Source organism: Ovis canadensis, chromosome 6 (genome assembly GCF_042477335.2).
Source record: "Ovis canadensis isolate MfBH-ARS-UI-01 breed Bighorn chromosome 6, ARS-UI_OviCan_v2, whole genome shotgun sequence".
Taxonomy (NCBI): Eukaryota; Metazoa; Chordata; class Mammalia; order Artiodactyla; family Bovidae; genus Ovis; species Ovis canadensis.
Genome location: NC_091250.1, coordinates 84,225,480 through 84,251,090, shown reverse-complemented (window position 1 = coordinate 84,251,090; position 25,611 = coordinate 84,225,480). Strand labels below are relative to the sequence as shown.

The 25,611-nt window shown below is 38.5% G+C and overlaps 2 protein-coding genes across 5 annotated transcripts in view; both read left to right on the top strand.

The window, feature by feature from the left end:
- The window catches only part of SGCB (sarcoglycan beta), a 28,353-nt gene extending 18,329 nt beyond the window's left edge, over positions 1 to 10,024 (top strand). Inside the window, exons 4-6 of the mRNA XM_069594098.1 lie at positions 675 to 866; positions 1,185 to 1,316; positions 6,475 to 10,024. Coding sequence (XP_069450199.1) covers positions 675 to 866; positions 1,185 to 1,316; positions 6,475 to 6,678 — 528 coding nt within the window. The 3' untranslated portion in view covers positions 6,679 to 10,024. The remainder of the gene's footprint in view (positions 1 to 674; positions 867 to 1,184; positions 1,317 to 6,474) is intronic.
- A 300-nt stretch (positions 10,025 to 10,324) lies between these two features.
- LRRC66 (leucine rich repeat containing 66) overlaps positions 10,325 to 25,611 on the top strand; it is a 28,080-nt gene continuing 12,793 nt past the window's right edge. Inside the window, exons 1-4 of one of the 4 annotated variants that reach the window (XM_069594094.1) lie at positions 10,383 to 10,420; positions 10,898 to 10,973; positions 11,244 to 11,344; positions 13,218 to 13,718. In XM_069594094.1, the coding sequence (XP_069450195.1) occupies positions 11,317 to 11,344; positions 13,218 to 13,718 (529 nt within the window). In that variant the 5' untranslated portion in view covers positions 10,383 to 10,420; positions 10,898 to 10,973; positions 11,244 to 11,316. Of the gene's footprint in view, positions 10,421 to 10,897; positions 10,974 to 11,243; positions 11,345 to 13,217; positions 13,719 to 25,611 lie in introns of all 4 variants that reach the window. The other 3 variants (XM_069594097.1, XM_069594095.1, XM_069594096.1) reach the window with 3 other exon arrangements.

Genomic DNA, 25,611 nt, shown 5'->3' with positions numbered 1-25,611 from the left:
TTGTTTGAAATGGATATTTTCCTTTAGAGAAAATTCATAATTATATTTGATAATATTGGCCTTGTAATCTATTAATATTCAGTACTTTCTTAATATTCTAGGTTTTGTTTATGGTAACATTTTCTGGGATAGATATAATTACTGTAAGAATGCTTAGTTACTCGTTTTCTCCTCCATATGAAGAAACCATTTTATAAAGCACCTTCATCCCACCCTCGCCTTCCCCCACTGTGTCCAGTATGACATTGTGAAGCAGTTATCCTCCAGTTAAAAATAAATTTTAAAAATCATCATCTTCCCAGGTTAGAATAATCTCTACTCTCTGGGTGTCTGGTAGGGAAATACGTCCATCTAGTCAGTGGCAACCCCTGCCGAGTGGCTAATATAACTGACCAGAACCTGAAGGAAGCATCCTTACTGGCCCTGCCCATCTTAGCTCTGGGTCCTTGTGCTCAGCAACCATCTGTTTTCTGCCAAGCATTACAGCACATAAGCATGTGAGCCCTCGTTTGAAAGAACTCTTCTCCCAAGTGGGTGGAGGGAGTCAGAGAGAGGCAGTGAAGATTACTTGAAGTTAAAAGTCTGTTATTGTAGAGTTTTTGATAATGCTCTTGATGAATTTTGGATGCAGCCTTTTTCAAAAACATATTCATGATGAAGTGTTTTTTCTGAAGATTGTTTTTCAGCAAGGGACAACAAAGCTCAGTGTAGAAAAGAACAAAACTTCTATTACAAGTGACATTGGCATGCAGTTTTTCGACCCAAGGACTCAAAATATCTTATTCAGCACAGACTATGAAACTCATGAGTTTCGTTTGCCAAGTGGAGTGAAAAGTCTGAATGTTCAAAAAGCATCTACTGAAAGGGTATGGTTTATTTTCTTTGCTTTATTAATGGAAGAGAATTACTGTCTAGAGTTACAAAGTGTGTATGGGGGGAGGCAGTTTTACTGATACAGTGCTGGGAAAGAATTAACTCCAAAATAGTGGAAAAGATTAGTTCTACATTTGTCATCAACTGGTTTGTGTGATCATTATCAAATCATCTCTTTACATCTATAAAATATGAATGAAAACACTTGCCTTTCATATTTTTTCATTGAAACTTCTACTCTTCTATCTCTAATAATAATTCTCACTTTAATTTAGAAATTCTTCATCACTATTTTTTTTTTAAATTTTCAGATTACTAGCAATGCTACCAGTGACTTAAATATAAAAGTTGATGGGCGTGCTATTGTCCGTGGAAATGAAGGCGTATTCATTATGGGCAAAACCATTGAATTCCACATGGGTGGTAATATGGAGTTAAAGGCTGTGAGTATTTTTTGAATTTAAGTGAATTGCTAGATTCTTGGGTACATAAACTCATATTTGGAAAGTATAGTTATGAAAAATGATAGTGTATTTGTATTTTTTTGACATGGAAAGATGTTCAGAATAGATTATGAAGTGGAAGTAAGTTGTAAAACAATGTGTGAAATACTTCATTTTTATTTTTCAGATTATATGTATGTTTATAAAAACCTGGAAGGTTATGCCAAAATGTCAACAATGGTTAGTTATGGCCAGCAGGGTAACAGATGCTTTTTATTTTATTTCTCCTTGCCTGTTACTTTCTAAAAAAAATTTTTTTGCATAATGATGCCTGTATTATTTTAAAAAGCAAGCAAACAAAAAAAAAAAACCTTCTTAAAGAATATCAAAATGACTATCCATGCCCTGAAGTTTTTTTGGGGTTTTTTCAGTTAAAGATATTTCATATCTCTTCCTGGGTTTTGTATCTAGTGATGTAAAAATCAATTAGTCAATATATAAAATGTTTTTATTTATACATCTATTTAATTGTAAAGGAAAAAGATTTTGTCTTTATTATACCTGTTGAAAAGCACAGTTTTCTTTGTGCCTCACAGACTATATCTGAACTTTAATAGGTATCATATTTCATGTAAGGGAGCCATAAGTCCAAAAACATTTTACCTGTTTCATAATTCCGGTCAAAGTATATTTATTCAGAATGTCTTTCGGGCACCTGCTCTATGCTATCTAACTAAAGCTAATTAAATTTATCAAGCATTAAATAACAAAGATGAACTTAAACCTAAGGACTTACAAAGTAATTCTTTCCTTTTAAAAAATGGTTTTCTCACTTTCATAAATATCTTTTTCCTCTGAAGAACATGTACCAGTCTATAAATAGTAAATATGAACATAAAATGTGATTCTTATCAGAAGCTCAGTATCAGTGCTGAGTATTCTTTGTGTACCCTGTAGAAAGAAGCCATCCTTCTGAGAGAGTAATAGTGTCACAGAGGGGCTGCTGTTCTCCACATCAGAAACTCAGAAGCAAGAGCTGTGACTGATTTGTTTATACCCATTAGCAAATTACCTAAATCTTTTAATTTTTTCTACTCAAAAATTCTACCTGTTGTTAATGTGACATACTTTGAAATATACATACACACACACACACACACCCCAATATCTCCACAGTTAAAGAAAAAGAAGCCAGTGTTAAAAAGATAATTAGCTTTATCTTTCAGCTAATATCAGAGGTTGGTTTTTAAGTGTGTGGCTAATCATTAGGAAGAATCTTATCAATTAAACTGCTTTTTTAAAAAAATGTGCTAAGACAGATATGCTATCACTTATATATGTAATCTAAGAAATAATACAAATGAATCTATATACAAAATAGAAACTGATTCATGGACATTGAAAACAAACATGGCTACTAAAGGGTAAAGAAAGGCAGGCAGGGAGAGAGAAATTAGTGTGGGATTAATAGATACAAATTACTATACATAAACTAGACAATAAGGATTTACTGTATGGCACAGAGAACTATATTCAAAATCTTGTCATAGCTTATAATGGAAGATAACCCAAAAAAACAGATGTGTGACTGAATCACCTTGCTGTACACCTAAAACTAATACAACATTGTAAATTAACTGTTCAGTTCAGTCGCTCACTCGTGTCCGACTCTTTGCGACCCCATGAATCGCAGCACACCAGGCCTCCCTGTCCATCACCAACTCCCAGAGTTTACCCAAACTCATGTCCATCGAGTCGGTGATGCCATCCAGCCATCTCATCCTCTGTCGTCCCCTTCTCCTCCTGCCTCCAGTCCCTCCCAGCATCAGAGTCTTTTCCAATGAGTCAACTCTTCACATGAGGTGGCCAAAGTATTGGAGTTTCAGCTTTAGCATCAGTCCTTCCAAAGAAATCCCAGGGCTGATCTCCTTTAGGATGGACTGGTTGGATCTCCTTGCAGTCCAAGGGACTCTCAAGAGTCTTCTCCAATACCACAGTCCAAAGGCATCAATTCTTCAGCACTCAGCTTTCTTCACAGTCCAACTCTCACACCCATACACGACCACTGGAAAAACCATAGCCTTGACTAGATGGACCTTAGTCGGCAAAGTAATGTCTCTGCTTTTGAAAAGAGTAAGCATCTTTTAATTTCATGGCTGCAGTCACCATCTGCAGTGATTTTGGAGCCCAAAAAAGTAAAGTCTGACACTGTTTCCACTGTTTCCCCTGTTTCCCCATCTATTTCCCAGGAAGTGATGGGACCAGATGCCATGATCTTCGTTTTCTGAATGCTGAGCTTTAAGCCAACTTTTTCACTCTCCTCTTTCACTTTCATCAAGAGGCTTTTGAGTTCCTCTTCACTTTCTGCCATAAGGGTGGTGTCATCTGCATATCTGAGGTTATTGATACTTCTCCCAGCAATCTTGATTCCAGCTTGTGCTATACTTCCATTAAAAAAAAAAAAAAAAAAAAACCTGCTTTACAAATTTAAAGAAAGTAAAATTACATGACCACAAGATGGCAGCATTGGAACAAAATTTGAAAATTCCATATACTATCTCAATTCCATGTACTATCTCTGAAAGAGATTGGAATACCAGGCCACCTGACCTGCCTCCTGAGAAATCTGTATACAGGTCAGGAAGCAACAGTTAGAACTGGACATGGAACAACAGACTGGTTCCAAATAGGAAAAGGAGTATGTCAAGGCTGTATATTGTCACCCTGCTTATTTAACTTATATGCAGAGTACATCATGAGAAATGCTGGGCTGGAAGAAGCACAAGCTGAAATCAAGATTGCCGGGAGAAATATCAATAACCTCAGATATGCAGATAACACTACCTTTATGGAATAAAGTGAAGAAGAACTAAAGAGCCTCTTGAAAGTGAAAGAAGAGAGTGGAAAAGTTGGCTTAAAACTCAACATTCAGAAAACTAAGATCATGGCATCTGGTCCTATCACTTCATGGCAAATAGATGGGGAAATAAAATTTAAAAATAAAGCATTCTTTATTTTGGGGGGCTTCAAAATCACTGCAGATGGTGATTGCAGCCATGAAATTAAAAGATGCTTGCTCCTTGGAAGGAAAGTTATGACCAGCCTAGACAGCATATTAAAAAGCAGAGACATTACTTGGTCAACAAACGTCCATCTAGTCAAGGCTACGGTTTTTCCAGTAATCATGTATGTATGTGAGAGTTGGACTGTAAAAAAGCTGAGTGCCAAAGAATTGATGCTTTTGAACTGTGGTGTTGGAGAAAACTCTTGATAGTCCCTTGGACAGCAAAGAGATCCAACCAGTCCATCCTAAAGGAAATCAGTCCTGAATATTCATTGGAAGGACTGATGTTGCAGCTGAAACTAATACTTGCCCACCTGATGCGAAGAGCTGACTCATTTGAAAAGACCCTGATGCTGGGAAAGACTGAGTGCAGGGGGAAGAGGGGACGACAGGATGAGATGGTTGGAGGACATCACCGACTCGATGGACATGAATTTGAGTAAGCTCCGGGAGTTGGTGATGGACAGGGAGGCCTGGCGTGCTGCAGTCCATGGGGTCGCAAAGAGTCGGACACGATTGAGCAACTGAACAACAACAACAACGTCACTAACATAATCAATTAACTGTTTCCATCACTTCATAATCAACTTTCTCTCATTGCTTTAAACACCCTCTATAAGCTGATGACTCTCAACTTTGGAACTTCTTTCTCCCCTGAACTAAGATTCATATATCCAACTGCCTTCCCACCTTTCCATTTCAGTGTTTAATAGGCATCTCAAACGCAGCACGTCTAAAAGTCTGCATATCCTCCCTCCCTCCCCAAACATGTATTTCTCTTAGTGTTCCCATCTTGGTAAATGGTGCCCATTGGTTCATCAGCAGAGCCCACGGGCTCTACCTTCAGAAGATGTACAGAGCCTGGCTGATGATCGCCACCTCCTCCACCATGGTGCAGACCACCATCATTTCCTGCCTGCACTGCTGAAACAGCCTCCTCTTTCATCCCTGTACGCAATTCTCTATAAAAATAGCAGAGAAATCCTTTTTAAAAGATCATGTCACTTCTCTATTCAGAACCCTCCAAATGTCTTCCCATCTGATTGGGAATAAAATCCAAAGTCCATTCCCTGGCCCCATGTGTCTGGCCCCTGGTTCTTTTGGTGACTCACCTCCTTCAGCCACACTGGCCTCCTGTCTGTTCCTGGAACACAAGTCCCGAGTGCATATTGTTCTTTCCTTTGCCCCGTCACCCACATGCCCTTCTCCCTCATGTGACCCAGTTTCCATCAGACTGTGACCTTATCAGAGAGGCCTTCCTTGACCTTCCTCGGTAAAGTAGAACCACACCTGGTCACTCTTTCTCTACTTATCCTGACTTGCTCTTCTCAGATGATGATTGTTTTACCTCTTAAGATGTTTATTGTCTGCCCCTCCCCAGTAAAACATCAGTGTATGAGGACTTGAACTTTGCCTGTCTGTTTACTGCTATGTACTCAACACCAAGAATAGTGTCTGACACACAGGAGACATTTAAAAATTAATCACTGAATGAAGGAAAAGAAAAGGGAAGAAGGGAGAGAGAGGAGTTCCAAAAGAGAAAAAGAGTCTGCAATACAATAGTGCTTCTGGGACAGTGGGCTTGAAGAGGAGAACTTCCAGGCAGTCTTTGAGTATCTGGTCTTCAAAATTATGTGGCTTGAATCTTCATTTATGGTGTTACCAAAAATCATTGGAAATTAAAATTACTTTTCTCTAAGAGAGAAACGTTTTCTAGTTTTTCTTTTTCTGTTCATTGTCAGAAACATCTCAATCAGACACTTGGTTAAAACTCTCTTAAGCAGTAGCAAATGAAAAAGATCTGAGACTCGATCAGTGTCAGTCTTATGTGCACTTGGAATTTTGATATAATTTTTAGCTAACTGAGAAGTAAATTGTGTTAAGTGTATAAATACACCTTATGAACAGTTACTAAGTGGTCACTTGTCGAATTTTGATTGGTTTGGGGATTTTTTTTGTTGTAATTTTGGTCATGAGTTTACTCTATCTTACCACCTTCTATTCTTGCTCATATTTCAGTGAGTTTTGTTTATTATTTTTGTTCTGTCCCTTCTTGTGGGTGTAAATAAACTGTAATGATTTTTCTCCTGATAGGAAAACAGCATCATCCTGAACGGAACTGTGATGGTCAGCACGGCTCGCCTGCCAAGTTCCTCCAGTGGAGACCAGTTTGGTAGTGATGACTGGGTGCGTTACAAACTCTGTATGTGCGCTGACGGAATGCTCTTCAGAGTGCAGGTGACAGGTCAGAACATGGGCTGCCAGACCTCAGACAACCCCTGTGGAGACCCGTACTAGAAGAACCCAAGAGGACATCAGTAGATTCATATTGTGACTTGACTTTTTATCTTTTTAAGAGGAGGCACGCATATCATGTTTTTACGGAGTTTGTGATAACTCATAATTATTTTCTCTGCAGTGCACTGCGGCATCTATTATGTAGTCTCCATGTTTAAGATAGTCTCAGAGAGCCTAAATTCTAATACGTTTCATTGAGTTGCACTGATCTTCAATTTACAGTTCTCTAAAATTATTGAGAGAAGTGAATATAATCAAAAGTAATCTTTAAAGAAGTATTTTTTTAATGCCACTGTTCCTGTCTAAAGGATAAAGGGATGAAGCAACTGTTTAGACTCACTGTAAGTAACTTTTGGTAACTAATGGGGATAGACCCACTTAAGATATTTAAAGGTACACCATCAATAAATGTTACATGTTCTGTCTCTTGGTTTCTAAGAGGAAAGAGAGATTTTTAGTGTATTACTTTCAACTATATTCCCACATACAAGTGAGGTCACTAAAGAGCTTCACATGTGGGAGATAGTAAGGAACTAAAGGTCCATCTCGTCACAGCGTTTTTCCAGTAGTCATGTATGGATGTGAGAGTTGGGCTGTAAAGCTGAGTGCTGAAGAATTGATGCTTTTGAACTGTGGTGTTGGAGAAGACTCTTGAGAGTCCCTTGGACTGCAAGGAGATCCAACCAGTCCATCCTAAAGGAAATCAGTCTGAATATTCATTGGAAGGACTGATGTTGAAGCTGAAACTCCAATACTTTGGCCACCTAATGCGAAGAGCTGACTCATTTGAAAAGACCCTGATGCTGAGAAAGATTGAAGGCAGGAGGAGAAGGGGACGACAGAGGATGAGATGGTTGGATGGCATCACCGACTCAACGGACATGAGTTTGAGTAAACTCTGGGAGTTGGTGATGGACAGGGAGGCCTGGAGTGCTGCAGTCCATGGGGTCACAAAGAGTTGGACACGACTGAGTGACTGAACTGAACTGATGGTTCCTTAGTTTTGCACTAGGAAGAAAATACTCAAGAGAATGTTCACTCATTAAATATTGATTTACTTGTTAAATACTGTGTTCGCAATGTGGTTGAAATGAAAGCACCATCTCAGCTTTAACTAGTAAATGATGATAGCTGTCACTTATTGAGCATCTTACACTGCTAGGCATTGTCCTAAGCATTGCACATGTAATGTCTAGTTCTCACTACAGACTCAAAAGCAGATGGTATCCCAGTTGACCCATTTAGGAAACTGAGGATTAGAGAAGTTAAGAAACTTGCCTGAGGAAAGAACAGAGTTGAGATTGGAATTCAGATGTGATTCAAACCTAGATGGACCTGTTTCTAAATACCACATTCTTTTTATCGCAATTGTACTGGATTTTTAGGTATTTAAAACTCAAGAAAGATGAACAGAGGCTAATTCAGACTTACCTATGCAGATAAGAATCAAAACAGTTGTGCTACTCTAGATAAAAGAAAATCAATCTCATGTCAAATAACTGACCAGTCAATGTCAGATTTTAAAGCTTCTTAAGCCAATTCCCAAATATTATACTATAGAGAGGTCATAGTTGTGGGTTACCCCCATTCCCCAACTGGGGTGCCTGAATGGGTAAAGGGGTTGCCAAGATATGTATACCTCAGCCTTTGGGGTGGCATAGTGGGAGACCGGGAGGTCATGTCCCAGGTGAGCCCCGCTGGCCAGAGATGACTGGTGAGTTTACCCCAGCGAGCCAGACAGATATTAACCTTTTTAATATGTGCCAAATCTTGAGAAGAGTCAGGAAGCACTGGACTAAAGGGCACTAATGCAGGAAGTAATACAAGTAATTTTTATGTAAGATGAGAATTGATCTTTGCTTCTGATGTCAGCACCCATTGTAATGATTTACAACCCTCAAGCCTGTTGATTTTTAATGTGTTTCATATTTGACTTAAAAGGAATTCTGGTATTATTAACACACATGCAACATCAGGAAGAGAGACTTCAAAGTAGTGTACCATAAAGTAGGCAGCAGAGATAAACCATAATCCCCATTTTGCATTTAATTATAACAGTATTCTGTCCTTGACACTTTGAACTATATAGATGAGAAAATCAGTATTGTCACAGTCTCTATGATAGAAAAACCAAACCAGAATACAGTAGAGAGCCTATTACTGAATACAGTTTTTAAGTGAAGAACAAAAGAGAGGAAGTGAAATTTATGCCCTCTGGGTATTGTTAGTTGTTGTGATATTCAAAACCCATATGAATATATTCAGTTTCATTTAATATCTGAATGATATTCAGAAAAAATACATTGGAATTTTCATTCAGCAGCTCAGTATGTTTGTAAATTTTACATTCATTACATGTCTGCTTTATTTAGATTTGCTTTGCAGTTTTGTTTAGATAAATATTTTTACAAAAACCACAAAACACTGTGTTACAAAGTATTATTTATTGAATGTAATTCATGAAACAATCTATTTTTACTTCTCTGAGAAATAACTTGTTTTTGATACATTTCCATAAAGTGCTTTGGACATGAGAGAATATTTTGATATTTTTAAAGAACTGATTGTTAAGGTAACAGGTATAGTATTTTAGGACACTTTACAGGTAGCTTTTGCTTCTTCATCAAAACATAAAAATTCCCTGGGAAGCAGAACAAGAACAAACCATCCATTTTGTGTAACAGGAAAGCCTCAGCTACTCTTTCTTCCCATCAGATGGTATTTTTCTATAAACTGAATTCTTAACTTCGCCTCTTCTGCTGATTCCTCCCCTGCATCAAGCACTGATACGACAGGCAACAGACGTAGGGTGAGTAGAGGACAAGTCAGACAAGATCCCAGGAAAATGGGGCATCCCACGCTTGTTTAAATAACTGCGCTCCTTTAGAGGTAGATGACAATGACGGGGGGGACAAATGAAATGAAAGCAAGGTATTTTAGAGGCTGTCTAATGGGCAGGTAGGAAGAATGCAAAACAACACAGTAGGGACTGTCTGTGTTGTCTGTAACATTTAAAAATATACTTGTGTTCTTTTTGCATTATGAAAAAAAAAATGGTGTATGATAGTTTTGAATGAACAATGAAAGTTCTACCTGCTTTTGAGTGAGTTCTTTAAAAGAATGAGGATGTTACGGTGCTAAACTTGACAAAAAAAGAGAGACCATTGGAATGCTAATAATTTTAGTAACTTCTTTTCAAAGCATTGAGGGGGCAAAGATTACAAATTATGCCATACAAAAATAAACATATAAATCTGTTTTGAGTTACTAATTTGACTTTCAGTTGATTCAGTTTGTAATAACTATTAATGACCTCTGTTTACAATAAAGATTCTATAAAATTGTTGTTGAGTTTTTAATTGTTAGAATATTGGCAGGTTTCTACTCACTCCTATAAACATGTTAAACAGCTTGAGAATTGGGCACCCCCAGTATTTATGTCATCTCTCTGGAATCCTAGAGCTCAGAGTGAGAATTTGTACAGTCCCAGTCTGGAAGGTCCTGCCCTCTGCACTGCAGAAGGCCTCTCTCTCTGGTGGCTTTTCCCCAGCATCCCAGGGAAATATGCACTACAGGGTCTGTCCTCTCTGCGAGAGGCCAGAGCTTAGATAAGAAAGGGTTAAAGGTTTGCCAGAGGGCGGGCTCCAGGGCTGATGGGTGGAGCCTCAGAGGTTCAGGTCTAAAATCCTCACCTGGCATGATTTGGAGAGAGCCCATTGGAAAGAATCCCTGAGGACCAGAGGTATGCCCAAGAAACAGTGTTCCTGTTGTGTGCTTTCTACATCTTGGCAAAACTATCCTCTTGTGCTTTTTTCTTCTAATTGTGGTAACTTTCATATAGGAATGGACTCATTTCCGTTCTACTTTCTGATTTTTCTACTGCTTTCTCCCTGCCTCTCACTGACACACCCAGTATTTCTAACTGCTTCCTCATAACTTCAGCTTGAATGTGTCCATTTATAGATTTATATTTTACCTAATTGTCTCCAATAGTCTCGGAAAATATTTCCAGAGTTCTCAGATGTTCCTTACCTAACATAGAAGTTTATTTTATATATATATAAAATCTTTTGAATTTATTTTTAATTGGAGGATAATTGCTTTTCGATGTGTTGGTTTCTGCCATACAACAATGCAGAGGGGACGTATGTATATTATGGCTGGTTTGCATTGTTGTATAATATTTTTTAATTTATGAATTAATACCTTTCATTTTAAGATATAAAGTTATCCTTATCAGCTGTTCTGAAGTCAAATCTACTAGCTACAGATAAATCTCTTCAACTTAGAATCAGGTAAGTGGGGAAAAGTGATTTTTTTTTAAGTCCCCTTAAAAAATTTTTCAACCACATGTTTCTCTTTAATATTAATTATAGTATGCCTATGAATGATGACTTTTTTCTGTTATCGCTGATACTGTGACATTAGCTTGCTATATAATTGTATACTGATGATTTAAGCTTTGACTGTAGTAACAAATACCTTTCTGACTATACAAATTAATTCAATTGCTGGTGTTACATAAGAGGTACACTTTAAAAATCAATCACTCCTCCATGCTGTAGGGCACCTTTGCAGTTCATGGCCATGTGTACCTGAATTTAGATGCCCTTCAAAATATGGGAGATTTGACCTTATATGACACCAAAGTTTAAAAAGTTAAATGGTAAGTTTCATTCATTCCATCTATTCATTTATCCAAGCAGAGTATAACCCTATGACAGACTGCAGACATAAAAATATAGAACATGAGGGAAAATATAGAAATTTATAGATGATAAATAGGTTGATGATACAGATATATCCCTATTTATAGATAGCATAGTCCTATGACAGACTGAAGACTATTAAAAATATTTTTAAAGTAGGGGAACTTTTTCTGTATGTGTATATAAATTTTAGATGATAAATAGGTTGATGATATAGATACAGCCCTATTTATATACAGCATAACCCTATGACTGAAGAGTATTAAAAATATTAAAAAGTGGGGGAACTTTTTCTTTATGTGTATATATATAAAAACATGGCCCTTACCATCTGGGAGCTGTTGTCTTTTGGGGTGTTTAAAACAGATGCAAAGCAATGCAGGATAGTATTGATATTCTGTCAAATTGAATGTTACTAACATATATTCATTCATTCAATAGATATTTATTGAAAGGTTTCTGGATAAAATAGAGGCCAAAGCAGGAAAAAGGGTCTTCAGGCCATAGGATCTGTGATAGATCTAGAAGGACATACGTAGGTTTTGAACTGAGAAGAGGAAAGGGCTTTGGGCTTGGAATTAGAGTGAACCAAAAGCTGATTTTTGCATGAGCTCTGCATATATATTGAGGTGCACGAGCCTCGTCTCAATAGGTACTCCACATGTGCTTTCAAAACTAGTTCATAAAGTTATGTAAATAATACAAAGCCTAGGATGCTGACCCAAGGGATTTGGACTATAGGCACTGAGGATCCCTTTAAGGATTTTGAATGAGGGAATGAAATGAGGAAAACAGTACTGTGGGGCAGTAACCCTTCGGAAGTTCATTGGATAAACCAAGAAGGAAAATCAAGAGGCAGTAAAAATGGCAGGAAAACTAGCTAGCCCATTCTAGCACTCAGATGAATGATGAGAATGAGAGTGGTGCCATTAGAGCAGAAAGGGTGATTTGTTGTAAACCTACCTGCTGAATCATGTGGTTATCTGTACACACACTGATTTTTTTAATGGAATTTAGTAATTAAATCACAAAAGTATTCACTTACTTTTCTTTTAAAATTATTTTTGTGTATACCTTCAGGCATTGTGATTTGTATATACTTGTTTTAAAGCTTTTGATTGCTTTCAAGACTCTCTGGTGAAGAAGATACTTGAGTTTCTGTATCTTACATCTTCTTGGGTCCTGGGCAAAGCATCCTTTTTATAACTCCCCCCCCCCCCGACTTTTTTTAGTGTTGTGTATGTCTCATTTCAGGAGGATTTGAAAGGTCACCAAAGCCACAAAGACAAAGCTTGTAGTTCCTCCAGTCATTTAAAATAATCATGAGTCTCTTTCACGAGCTGAACTTTTCACCAATACAGTTCTGTGGTTTAGTGTAACTAGATGACTTGTCACTCACATGGTAAAGCGCACGGCTGATTACAGTGCTGTAAGATAAGCATAATAGACTTTACTCAGTGCTAATGACCAGCAAGGAACACGGAAGTGTTTAATCTTGGTAGGTTTCCCTCAGTCTAAAGCAGACTGTAGGGCGAATGGTCCTGGAAAAGCAGACAGAGGTGAGACCCAAGCGAATATGTATTTTTTGACAGATCGGGGTGGAGAGCAGTTGGGGGTGAGGGTCTTTCTTTTAAAATGTGACACAAATATAATTTTACACCATAGTGTATACCATTTTGGCAGTTACATTTTACCTCGATTTGTAAGAAATCAAACATCCACTTAAATTGACAATCAAGGCAAGATAACTTTGCTAAGTCTTAAATTGAAAATTAAATTTTCTGCTTATTTGCTGTTTGTACATAAGTCATTCAATTTTTCTTTCTCCAGGCATTATGAAAAACCTGTGTTTCAGAGTGATTACCATGGTTATAGGTCTTTATTTTACTGACACAATGACAAACCCATCAAGAAAAAGCAGTATTTTATTCAATTCCAAGTGCCAATGGAATGGATATCTTACAACAAATTGCTCTTTTGCTCGAAAGCATGAAATACCCATGGACATATCACAGATAGCACCCACAGTGGATGAAAGTTCCAATTTCTTTAGGGTTCTCTTACAAACTCACATGAAGAAAGAAGAATGGAACATAAAACACCTGGACCTTAGTAACAATCTCATATCAAAAATAACCTTAAGCTCTCTTGAACATTTTCATGCTTTGGAAATATTAAACCTCAGCAACAATGCCATTCACTCAGTATTATTGGATCTACCCAGTTTTAAGTCCTCATGGGTGAAACGCCACAGAGGCAGCTTGAGAAATCGGCTTCCATTTCTAAAGTTGCTTATTCTTCAACGAAATAAACTCAGCAACATTCCCAAGGGTAAGTACAATTTTAAGACGGACCAAGAAACCACAAGTATTTGGAGAGCTAATAGGCATGCTTAGTTGCTCAGTCACATCCAACCCTAGCGACCCTTTTGACTATACCCGACCAGGCTCCTCTGTCCATGGGATTTTTCAGGCAAGAATACTGGAGTGGATTACCATTTACTTCTCCAGAGAATCTTCCTGACCCAGGGATCAAACCCATGTCTCCTATGTCTCCTGCATTACAGGCAGATTCTTTACCCACTGAGTCATACTGTTTTGTGTCAATAAGAATTCCAGGTTTGTTTTCAGTTTGAGGAAAACAGCTGAAAGTATAGCAATCTGATCAGAGTAAATATAATAAAAGGACTTCCCTAGTGGCTCATATGATGGGCTCTGCCTGCAATGCAGGAGACCCTGCTTCGATCCCTGAGTCAGGAAGATGCCCTGGAGAAGGAAATGGCAACCCACTACAGTATTTTTGCCTGGAAAACCCCATGGATGGAGAAGTCTGGAGGGCTACAGTCCATGGGGTCACAAAGAGTCAGACACGACTGAGTGAGTAACTCTTTCACTTTTCAAATATAATAAAAGGAGTTTCTTATGAGAATTTTAAGTTTATAATATGTGAAATTTAAAATCAATGTAATTTAATCTCCTGTTGCCATAACTTATATTGATATTATATGAATTTGTCATATTGATACTTAAATACTTTCTAATAATAGGAAGTATTTAAGTGCTAAATAATAATGCATTATTTTAAATTACCTAATTTGATTTATGTATATTTGTTACTAATTATAGAAAAGCATTGAGAAATAACTAGTTCAGATACTTTTAATATGTAACAATTCAAATTAAATGTTGCCATATTTATAATTTTTGTTTCTACAGAATACATTTTACATTTACTTATCTAGTTCTCCTCCAAATGTAGACTATATATATGCTAATATTATATATAAACTCATTATTAAATCAAAATTAGAACTCATCAGAACATATATCATCTTATTTAATAATAAATACTCATCCATTCTGATACTTAGTAATCTACATGTTGGAGTTCCTTAACTCCAATGTTTTTATTTAGAAAATATGTATAATAATACTAATAATAATGTTTTATATTTTTATATTTTATAATAATAATGATGTTTTATTTAGAAAATAAATCAGATTTGTAAGCCACAGCTTCCTTTTTATATTCAGGAAAACTACAGAGTTTCCTTTCCCTATTTGTTTTCAGTCTCAACCACTATTGCTAAGTACTTACTTTACATTAGACCCTATGGTGGAGCTAGTTGCAAAGAACCTGCCTGCCGATATAGGAGACATGGGTTCAATCCCTGGGTCAGGAAGATCCCTGGAGGAGGGCAGGGCAATCCACTCCAGTATTCTTGCCTGGAGAATCCCATAAACAGAGGAGCCTGGCGGGCTACAGTTCATAGGGCTGCACAGAGTCAGACACGCCTGAGGCAGCTTAGCACACATGCACGCACAGGCTAAAAGAGAAAATGCAAGAGTATTTTCATTTTTCTCCATCTCAAATTATATTTAGTTTTTCTCATTTTCAGTTCTTTAATTTCATGTTTTTATTTTTTTATTTATTCATTTATTTCTTGCTCTTTCACCAGTTTCTGTAAGCATAATTGTGACAATAATAGCCTGGCAGGTGAAGGGACAACTGTTCCAGTCACCATATTAGCAAAATTGTGTGAGGACAGGAGCCTTCTCTCTCTGACCTTTTCCATAAAAGCAGGGTGTAGTATTTTCAGTGCAAAGTGTAAACTAATTGCATTTTATGATTTTTATTATTATAAAAGAAATACCTGTTATTTGTAGAATATTAGGAATTAAAGAAAAATTTAAAGGGAAACATTAAAGCCCCTCATGTAACATATATTCTCCAAGTTTATCCTTTATGTCTACCTATATATTTTTCTTTCAAAATTGTATCCTACTGCCCGTATGTCATAACATAATTTTATATCACAGAGTATTTGGAACATCATTTGTGTCCAATTCTTTGCGACCCCATGAACTGTAGCCCACCAGGCTCCTCTGTCCATGAGATTCTCCAGGCAAGAATATTGGAATTGGTAGCCATTCCCCTCTCCAGGAGATCTTCCCAACTCGGGGATAGAACCTGTGTCTCCTGCATTGGAAGGCAGATTCTTTACATCTGAGCCACCAGGGAAGCCCCAGTTTTCACATAAACATATATTATAATCAGTTCAGTTAAATAGCATTTAGATTATTTCCATTTTGTTTGCTATAACTCTTTGATGAACATCATTAAAGCTACACATACTCACATGATATAGCAGTGTTTCCTAACTAGTGTGTTAAACGTGAATCTCAACCCACAAATTCAGGTGAGCTGGATATGTAATTATCGTTTATAATTCAGCAGAATTTCTAATTCTGAGCCCCCATTCTGCTAGCATCAGTTAGGGTGGGATGGAGAGATAGTGACAGTTAACATCAGTCTTTCGTGGACTTTCATTTGTCTTTTCCTAGATTTGTACCACAGCTCTAGAATCTTATACTCCAACAAGGCATCAAAGTGTGTGTGTGTGTGTGTGTGCACACATGCTCATATATGTATCCCTTGCCCCTTCTAGCCAGAGAACATTTCTTTTCAGTCCTTCACTTTGGAGGAAATTCTTACCTGCTTTTGTTTCTTCAAAATCCTCTATCTAGATCTAGAAATTCCTTCCCTCTAAAGATTTAGGCCTTTAGTAAACAAAAGCCAAAAAGACATGTATTCACCTCTGCTTTCTGCCTCATGACATGCCGTCGGGGGCTACTGTCTCATTGCTGCATGCGGGCTTCTCATCGCGGTGACTTCTCTTGCTGCGGAGCACAGGCCCTAGGCATGTGGGCTTCAGCAGTTGCAGCACACAGGCTCAATAGTTAGGACTTGCAGGCCTTAGCGCTGGGGCTCGGTAATTGTGGCTCATGGGCTTAGTTGCTCCACGGCATGTGGAATCTTCTCCAACCAGGGATCCAACCTGTGTCCCCTGCATTAGCAAGTGGGTTCTTTCCACTGTGCCACCAGGGAGGGTCTCCCCTGGAACAATTAACACAGATCTTTCACTTTCTGCTGGAACAGAGAGAAAGGAAATAAGGAAAAGAGATAGGCAATTAATATGTCAAAATATTAGCCCACCACAACAGTACATAGAGAAATGCTGACTCTGTCTCCTTAAGGCAGATGAATTCCCCAGAGCTCACTGGAGGTTAGGATGAATACATTTCATTTAAGGACCAAATATCCCTATAAAATGCAGATACAGTCCCATCTTCTTTTCTCAAGTTAAACTTTTGCTTCCCAAAATATCAGGAAATATGTTAAACTTCCAAAGGAGGTGGGGGGGAATATATGAAATGAGCAAATCCTGTATCTAAAATTCTATTCAATAATAGAATTCTAGCATATAGAACTATGGAGAGATGAGTAAAACAAATCAATGATGAAAGTCCAATGTAAGCCCTAAATCTAATTGGATATTCTTGAGTTCTTTTATCCATAGCATTTTGTGACTTGAAGTATTTTTCTGTAATCATCATATACTTCCAGTTTTTACTAGGTTGAGTAGCATACCTTCCCATTCATTATTCTGTGACTATGGCTAGGTAACAATAAATTTGTTTTTGGCTAAATCTGAAGTTATCTTTTAAAATGTTAAATAGTTATTGCAGTAGACTTGATCCTAGCCCACTCTAATTCATAATTATAATCCATAAGCAGAGGATCATTTGTATCTAACTATTTATATAGGTAAATAGATTTACAATGATCAATGCAAAGAAATAGAGGAAAACAATAAAATGGGAAATACTAGAGATCTCTTCAAGAAAATTAGTGATACCAAGAGAACATTTCATGCAAAGATGGGCACAATAAAGGACAAAAATGGTATGGACTAACAAAAGCAGAAAATATTAAGAAGTGACAAGAATACACAGAACTATACAAAAAAGATCTTCATGACCAAGATACCCACAATGGTGTGATCGCTCACCTAGAGCCAGACATCCTGGAATGCGAAGTCAAGTGGGCCTTAGGAGGCATCACTATGAATAAAGCTAGTGGAGGTGATGGAATTCCAGCTGAGCTACTTCAAATTCTAAAGTGCTGCACTCAATATGCCAGCAAATTTGGAAAACTCAGTAGTGGCCACAGGACTGGAAAAGGTCAGTTTTCATTCCAATCCCAAAGAAAGGCAATGCCAAAGAATATTCGAACTATAGCACAATTGCACTCATCTCACACTTTAGCAAAGTAATACTCAAAATTCTCCAAGCCAGGCTTCAACAGTATGTGAACCATGAACTTCCAGATGTTCAAGCTGGTTTTAGAAAAGGCAGGGGAACCAGAGATCAAATTGCTAACATCTGTTGTATCATAAAAAAAGCAAAAGAGTTCCAGAAAAACATCAACTTCTGCTTTATTGACTATACCAAAGCCTTTGACTATGTGGATCACAACAAACTGTGGAAGATTCTGAAAGAGATGGAAATACCAGACCACCTGACTTGCCTCCTGAGAAATCTGTATGCAAGTCAAGAAGCAACAGTTACAACTGGACATGGACTAATAGACTGGTTTCAAATCAGGAAAGAAGAACATCAAGGCTGTATACTGTCACCCTGCTTATTTAACTTCTATGCAGAGTACATCATGAGAAATGCCAGGCTGGATGAAGCACAAGCTGAAATCAAGATTGTTGGGAGAAGTATCAATAACCTCAGATACACAGATGACATAATCCTTATGGCAGAAAGCGAAGAAGAACTAAAGAGCCTCTTAATGAAAGTGAAAGAAGAGAGTAAAAAAGTCAGCGTAAAACTCAACATTCAGAAAACTAAGATCATGGTATCTGATCCTACCACTTCATGGCGAATAGATGGGGAAACAGTGGAAACAGTGAGAAACTGTATGTTTTGGGGCTCCAAAATCACTGCAGATGGTGCCTGCAGCCATGAAATTAAAAGATGCTTGCTCTTTGGAAGAAAAGCTGTGACCAACCCAGACAGCATATTAAAAAGCAGAGACATTACTTTGCTAACAAAGCTCCATCTAATGAAAGCTATGGTTTTTCCAGTAGTCATGTGCAGATGTGAGAGTTGGACCATAAAGAAAGCTGAGCACCGAAGAATTGATGCTTTTGAACTGTGGTGTTGGAGAAGGCCCTTGAGAGTCCCTTGGACTTCAAAGAGATCCAACCAGTCCATCCTAAAGGCAATCAGTCCTGAATATTCATTAGAAGGACTGATGTTGAAGCTGAAACTTCAATACTTTGGCCACCTGATGCAAAGAAATGACTCATTTGAAAGGACCCTGATGCTGGGAAAGATTGAAGGCAGGAGAAGAAGGGGATGACACAGGATGAGATGGTTGGATAGCATCACCATCAAAATGGACATGAGTTTGAGCAAGCTTCAGGAGTTGGTGATGGACAGGGAAGCCTGGCATGCAGCAGTCCACGGGGTCACAAAGAGTTGGACTCGACTGAATGACTGAACTGAACTGATTTACATAGGTGTTCGCTCTCATCTCAATTAACAATTAATTAATCTCAACACCAATCAAACAATTGGCCTGTGGCACATGTGCACCTTTATAAATCATGTTTGACATGTCTTAAAATAGTGACAGTTCATAGAGCCAGTGAAAGGTTGTTTTGACTCCAGAAAGCCCGCTTTTGGAAGGGTAAAAGATCATATTGACTAACCCAATGTCAGCTGACTTCCTGTCTTGATACTGACCAGCTGTGATGTTACCAAAAAGCTTCATGTTGGAAAAACACCCAGAGGAGATATAAAACAGAAACCAACCGTGAATTTAACCTCAATGATCACTTCACCTTCTTCCCATATTTTGGGAGTATAGTATTAATGATGGAAAAATCAGTTTTAAAAAAATAGAAATCCTAGGGACTGGTCTCCAGTTACACTATCCCACTTATATCAAGCAGTATTTTGGGAGTGCCCAAAAGTGCCTGAAAGCATATCAGCACAAACATCTTACTGGGTTTCCAGTTAGGCTGAAAGACCAGATGTGACAACCTCACATTAACACATTAAATTCCAGAATCCAAGAAATAAGTATGTTATCAATGAGGCGAAATAGTAACTGATTTTTGAAACTGGTGGAGAAGGAAAAAAATGTAACCAGTGTGTTGTTGAAAAAAAGAAGCATGTTGTATTCTTTTCATTTGTAGGATATTAAACCTTTCATCCTGATTGTTCCTTGGATTATGGAAATACCAATAACCAATGTTCTCAAAACTAATACAGGTTCTAAAGTAACAAAATGAATGTATGTCATTAAGCTAAGAGGGCAAGGTCTATGGCTCACCTATGTAAATTTGACCGTATTAAGGGCTGGTTTTATGAATCAAATATGTTATCCAGGACCATTCCAGACTCTATTCCAATTCTTAATACTTTTGAACTTGAAGCCATAAACTTTATGTTATCAGATTATCACATTTGGAAGAGCATTTAGGAAGTTCAGAGTCCCAAGGAATGTTTCTAAGATAGTGTAATGTCTGGGCATACCCTCTGTAGCATTTTTTTTCTAATAGACACTGAGATAATTTCTTGGAAATAATAAAACTGTCTGGCCATTTAAATGCAAAGGCTAATCAAATTCCTGCCCCTTGTGGCCTAAGTGATCATCAGAAGACAGTTTAATAAATAATCCCTTCTCCACAAAATTGCCTCCATATTTTTCTCCCAACATTTAACTCTCTTTAAACATGAAATGTGCTCTCTGATAACCACCAGTTATGCACCACCAGTAATGCACCTCACAACCTCTTTCACTCACCTGAATGTCCCTCAACATTGATTCACCATGCAGTTTGTGAAAGAACATACTTCCCCTTATTGAGAAACACAGTCACGGGTCTTGGAAGAGTTTACCCAAATTCCCCAACTCCATCTTGAGAGACCCCCAGACGAAAAGATCATTTGTAGAATTTCGCCAGTTCTCTTAGTAGCATTAAAGCTTGATTCTCTAAAAGTGGAAGTAAAGAGAAAATCGTCATGTGGAAGGAATAACTGAACATGTGCAAAAGTTTTCTTCTTCTTATGGATCTTAGCCGGATATTATGAAGGAATTCAAATAAAAAAGGTGTTTTTATAACTGTCCATGTTCAAAAGCCACCCCACCCCCCATCCCCAAACATGCTTGGGCATGTTCTGGTTCTACTCTTCCAGTTTGTATTTATCAACCCCAAACTCCCAGTCCATCCCTCTCCTTTGCCCCTCTCCCTTGCCAACCACAAGTCTGCTCTCTTTATCTATGAGCTTGTTTTGGTTTTGTAGGTAAGTTCATACGTGCCTATCATATGTGCATTTACTCTCTGCTTTATCTTTTGTATTCCTTGCTGGTGGTTTTTGTCACTATAGTGTCCAGCTCTTGCGACCCCATAGACTGTAGCCTGCGAGGTTCCTCTGTCCATGAGATTTCCCAGGCAAGAATACTGGAGTGGGTTGCCATTTCCTTCTCCAGGGAATTTTCCTGACCCAGGGGTCAAAACCCAGAGTCCTGCATTGCAGGCAGATTCTTTACCAACTGGCCTACCAGTTGTAGGCCAGTTGTATTACTCTACTTGTTTATTGACCTTAAGCAAGTCACTTAACCTAGAAAAGCCTCCTGGTTCTTATCTTTACCTAGAGATAGCGATATATATAAAGGTTGATGTGAGGCTTAGAGAGAACATTTGTAAAAACTGTAACAGAGTGATTTATGTAAAATATCTCTCCTTCAACCTCATACAAAACAGGTGTGCAAAAATGTTAGTTCTCTCTTAGGGCCATTTGATCATCGTGAGTATCTAATTTTCTTTCCCACCCCAGTTCTTGCTACGGTACCTTACAAGGTACGTTAGTGGTAGCAGCTAAAATGACCCTCAGTTGCTAACTGCCCCACCCCCCAATTTTATTTCAAAATTCAAACAGCTGAAGTGTTTGTTTGGTCTGGAGTTATTCCTGCTACAGACAGCTTCCACCGAGCTGGCAGAGGATGTTTGCTGAGAGCAGCCTCCCTGCCTTCTGCCAGCCTCATGTGGCAGCTGCACCCATATGGCCTTGCTCTGCAGTGGGACACACTGGGCATGCCATAGGACACCTTGATACCAAGACCAAAGCATCTCTGGTTTACAGAGGGGGCACATCAGCCTGCAGAGCTGGCTGAGATGAGACTGTGATATTTTTTTTTTTCAGCCTTTTTTCTTAATGAAGTGTAGTTGACTTCAGTTCCATTCAGTTCAGTCGCTCAGTCGTGTCCGACTCTTTGCGACCCCATGAATCGCAGCACCCCAGGCCTCCCTGTCCATCACCAACTCCCGGAGTTCACTCACACTCACGTCCATCGAGTCAGTGATGCCATCCAGCCATCTCATCCTCTGTCGTCCCCTTCTCCTCCTACCCTCAATCCCTCCCAGCATCAGAGTCTTTTCCAATGAGTCAACTCTTCACATGAGGTGGTCAAAGTACTGGAGTTTCAGCTTCAGCATCATTCCTTCCAAAGAAATCCCAGGGCTGATCTCCTTTAGGATGGACTGGTTGGATCTCCTTGTAGTCCAAGGGACTCTCAAGAGTCTTCTCCAACACCACAGTTCAAAAGCATCAATTCTTCGGCACTCAGCTTTTTTCACAGTCCAAGTCTCATATCCATACATGACCACAGGAAAAACATTAGCCTTGACTAGACGGACTTTTGTTGGCAAAGTAATGTCTCTGCTTTTGAATATGCTATCTAGGTTGCTCATAACTTTTCTTTCAAGGAGTAAGCGTCTTTTAATTTCATAGCTGCAGTCATCATCTGCAGTGATTTTGGAGCCCCCCAAAAATAAAATCTGACACTGTTTCCACTGTTTCCCCATCTATTTGCCATGAAGTGATGGGACCAGATGCCATGATCTTCGTTTTCTGAATGTTGAGTATTAAGCCAACTTTATCACTCTCCTCTTTCACTTTCATCAAGAGGCTTTTGAGTTCCTCTTCACTTTCTGCCATAAGGGTGGTGTCATCTGCATATCTGAGGTTATTGATATTTCTCCCGGCAATCTTGATTCCAGCTTGTGACTTACAGTGTACTAATTTCTGCAAAATGATTCAGTTGCACACACACACACACATATATATGTATATTATGTATATATGTATATACATATATATATGTATATTTTTATATTATTTTCCAATATGGTTTGTCATAGGATATTGAATATAGTCCCCTGTGCTATATACAGTACGACCTTGTTGTCTATCCATCCTAAAGCTAATAGTTTGCACCTACCAACCCCAAACTCCCAGTCTATCCCTCTCCTCTCCTCACTCTCAACTTAGCAACCACAAGTCTGTTCTCTCTGTCCATGAGTCTGTTTCTGTTTTGTAGATAGGTTCATTTGTGCCATATTTTAGATTCCACATGGAGGTGATATCATATGGTATTTGTCTTCTTCTGTCTGACTTACCTCACTTATGATGCTGTCTAGATCCATCCATGTTGCTGCAGATGGCATTATCTCGTTCTTTTTTATGGTTGTGTAGTACTCCGCTGTGTACACGTGCCACGTCTTCTCTATCTTCATCTGTTGATGGATCATTTAGTCTGTTTCTGTGCTTTTGCTCTCTCTTTGACAGTGCTGCTAGGAGCAGAACTGTGCGTGTATTTTTTGAACTATAGTTCTGTCTGAGTATATTCCCAGAAGTAGGATTGCTGGATCCTATGATCATTCTGTTTTTATAAACTATTATTATTTTGTCTTACTTGACTGTTTTCCTTGGTTTCTACATTCTCTCACTTCTGTGATTAAATTTGCTCTTCGGAACTTGGGGAAGGCCTAGGAGGCTAAAGCTTTTCTACAGACGAGAGGGAGGGAACACAGGGTCCTGTCTCTGAGACGGCCCCACAAGATCCAGCTTCATTTCAAATCCACGGTTAGAGGTGGAGGTTTCAACACTCCCTGTCAATTGATGGATGTGGTCTCCCTCATCCCTGAACTCCTGGGGTACTTATTCAATTCAATTAAGCACTAGATATAGTAGCAACCATGAGCTTACATCCCTATACAGGCCAGGAAATCTCATAAAAATGTTAAGAAACTCCTTCATCTCAGTTTCTGTGTGGCATTTTTGTCTCAAGACCCATATGTGTGCATATTAAAACACATAGGGATATTCTTCATTCCACAAAGAAAGAGATTTTCTCCAGAGGTTATGTTCAAAACATTTAACAAGCGACCTTTAGCCTGGGTTCCCAAGCGGGAAGGCTCCTGGCTGTATTGATGGAGTGGAATCTTTCTGGGGGAGGGAGGGGGGAAGGGAGGACGCAGCACACGAGGGCTCAGCGATGGCTGCTCACGAGCCAATATGGAAGTATTTCTCATACTGTATTCATAAGTATTCAGCATATGCCAGCTGAATATTAACCTTGGCGGTCTCTCCTTGTTCTAAACGTGAGGGCTTCTTGGCCTATTCTTTGTCTTACTATTTTTGATAGAGACATCATATTCATCTATAAGTACATGTCCCATCCAAAGCAGGCAGGCTTCATTCAGCTCCAACCAAATGTTTTGTGCCATTTGAGACTTTCAATTTTTCAGGAAAAGTTAGAAATGTACATATTTGTATTGAATCTTTAATGTTGGCTCCACGACTTGTAAATTTCTGTGCAGGTCAACCACTGTGACCTCTACCCTACAATGTATATCATACAACAGGCCTTACAAGTGTTCACAAAGATGTGAATTCTGCCCTGAAGGGACCAATCATCTGATGGAAAGACTGACAACCAAAGACTGTTTTATTGGTGGGGGTATAACTGCTTTGTGTAACTAACAGCTTTTTCTTGTGCGTGTGCCTTATCACGTAACCCGACACAAGGTTTCTCTATTGTCTTCATCTCCAGCACCAAGTGCCTTGCTCATAATATTTTGACTGAGTTGTCATCCTTGTGATCTCTTGCTTAGTCTATACAGCTGAAATGAACATATGAAGGCATAGATGTGAAGCCATTTCAATTAAGTCATCATCTCTCAGCATAAACAGTTATAGTAAGTACTCTGCAGATAGTAGACAAGAAATAAACCCTTCTGGAATGGAACCAACATGATCTGTATGTAGTAGATTGTTGAAGACACAGACTACGTGTAAGAACAGAGCAGAAGGAAATGTAAAAATGCAGGGCTTCCTTGTGAGACTCATATGGGAATCAAATTTGGAAGACTGCTATGGCTAGCACCTCATTCTCAATGTTTATCTTCAGTGCCAAATGGTTACCTCTGGAATCAAGTGAAATACGAAGGCAGAGGCCAACACTCAATTAGATGATTTTGCCAGAAAGTAAAATATCTAGCTGTAACACATTACCTAATTCAAGAATTTCTAGAAAACACTTATCAACAATAAGTAGTTAAAAGATATAACTACAAAATAGAATAATAATCTCTGAAAAGGGGAAGAATTCATCCATGTAAGTGAAGCACAAAACAACTTTTTTCTCTATAACCATAGCAAGATCATCCAGTTTTACCCACAGGTCAATCAAATAAGCAAGTATTATAATTATCTCATTCAATCCAGGTTAGATTTTTTTTTACTAGTGCTCTTATAAAATTAGCATGTGGATGCGTGCTAAGTAGCTTCAGTGGTGTTCGACTCTTTGTGACCCTGACCTGCCAGGCTCCTCTGTCTGTGGGATTCTCCAGGCAAGAATATTGGAGTGGGTTGCCATCCCCTCTTCCAGGGGATCTTCCCCACCCAGGGACTGAACCCACATCTCTTATGTCTCCTGCATTGGCAAGCAGGTTCTTTACCACTAATGCCACCTGGGAAGACCCCAAATTAGCACATGTTCATAGAAAGAAAGAATTCAA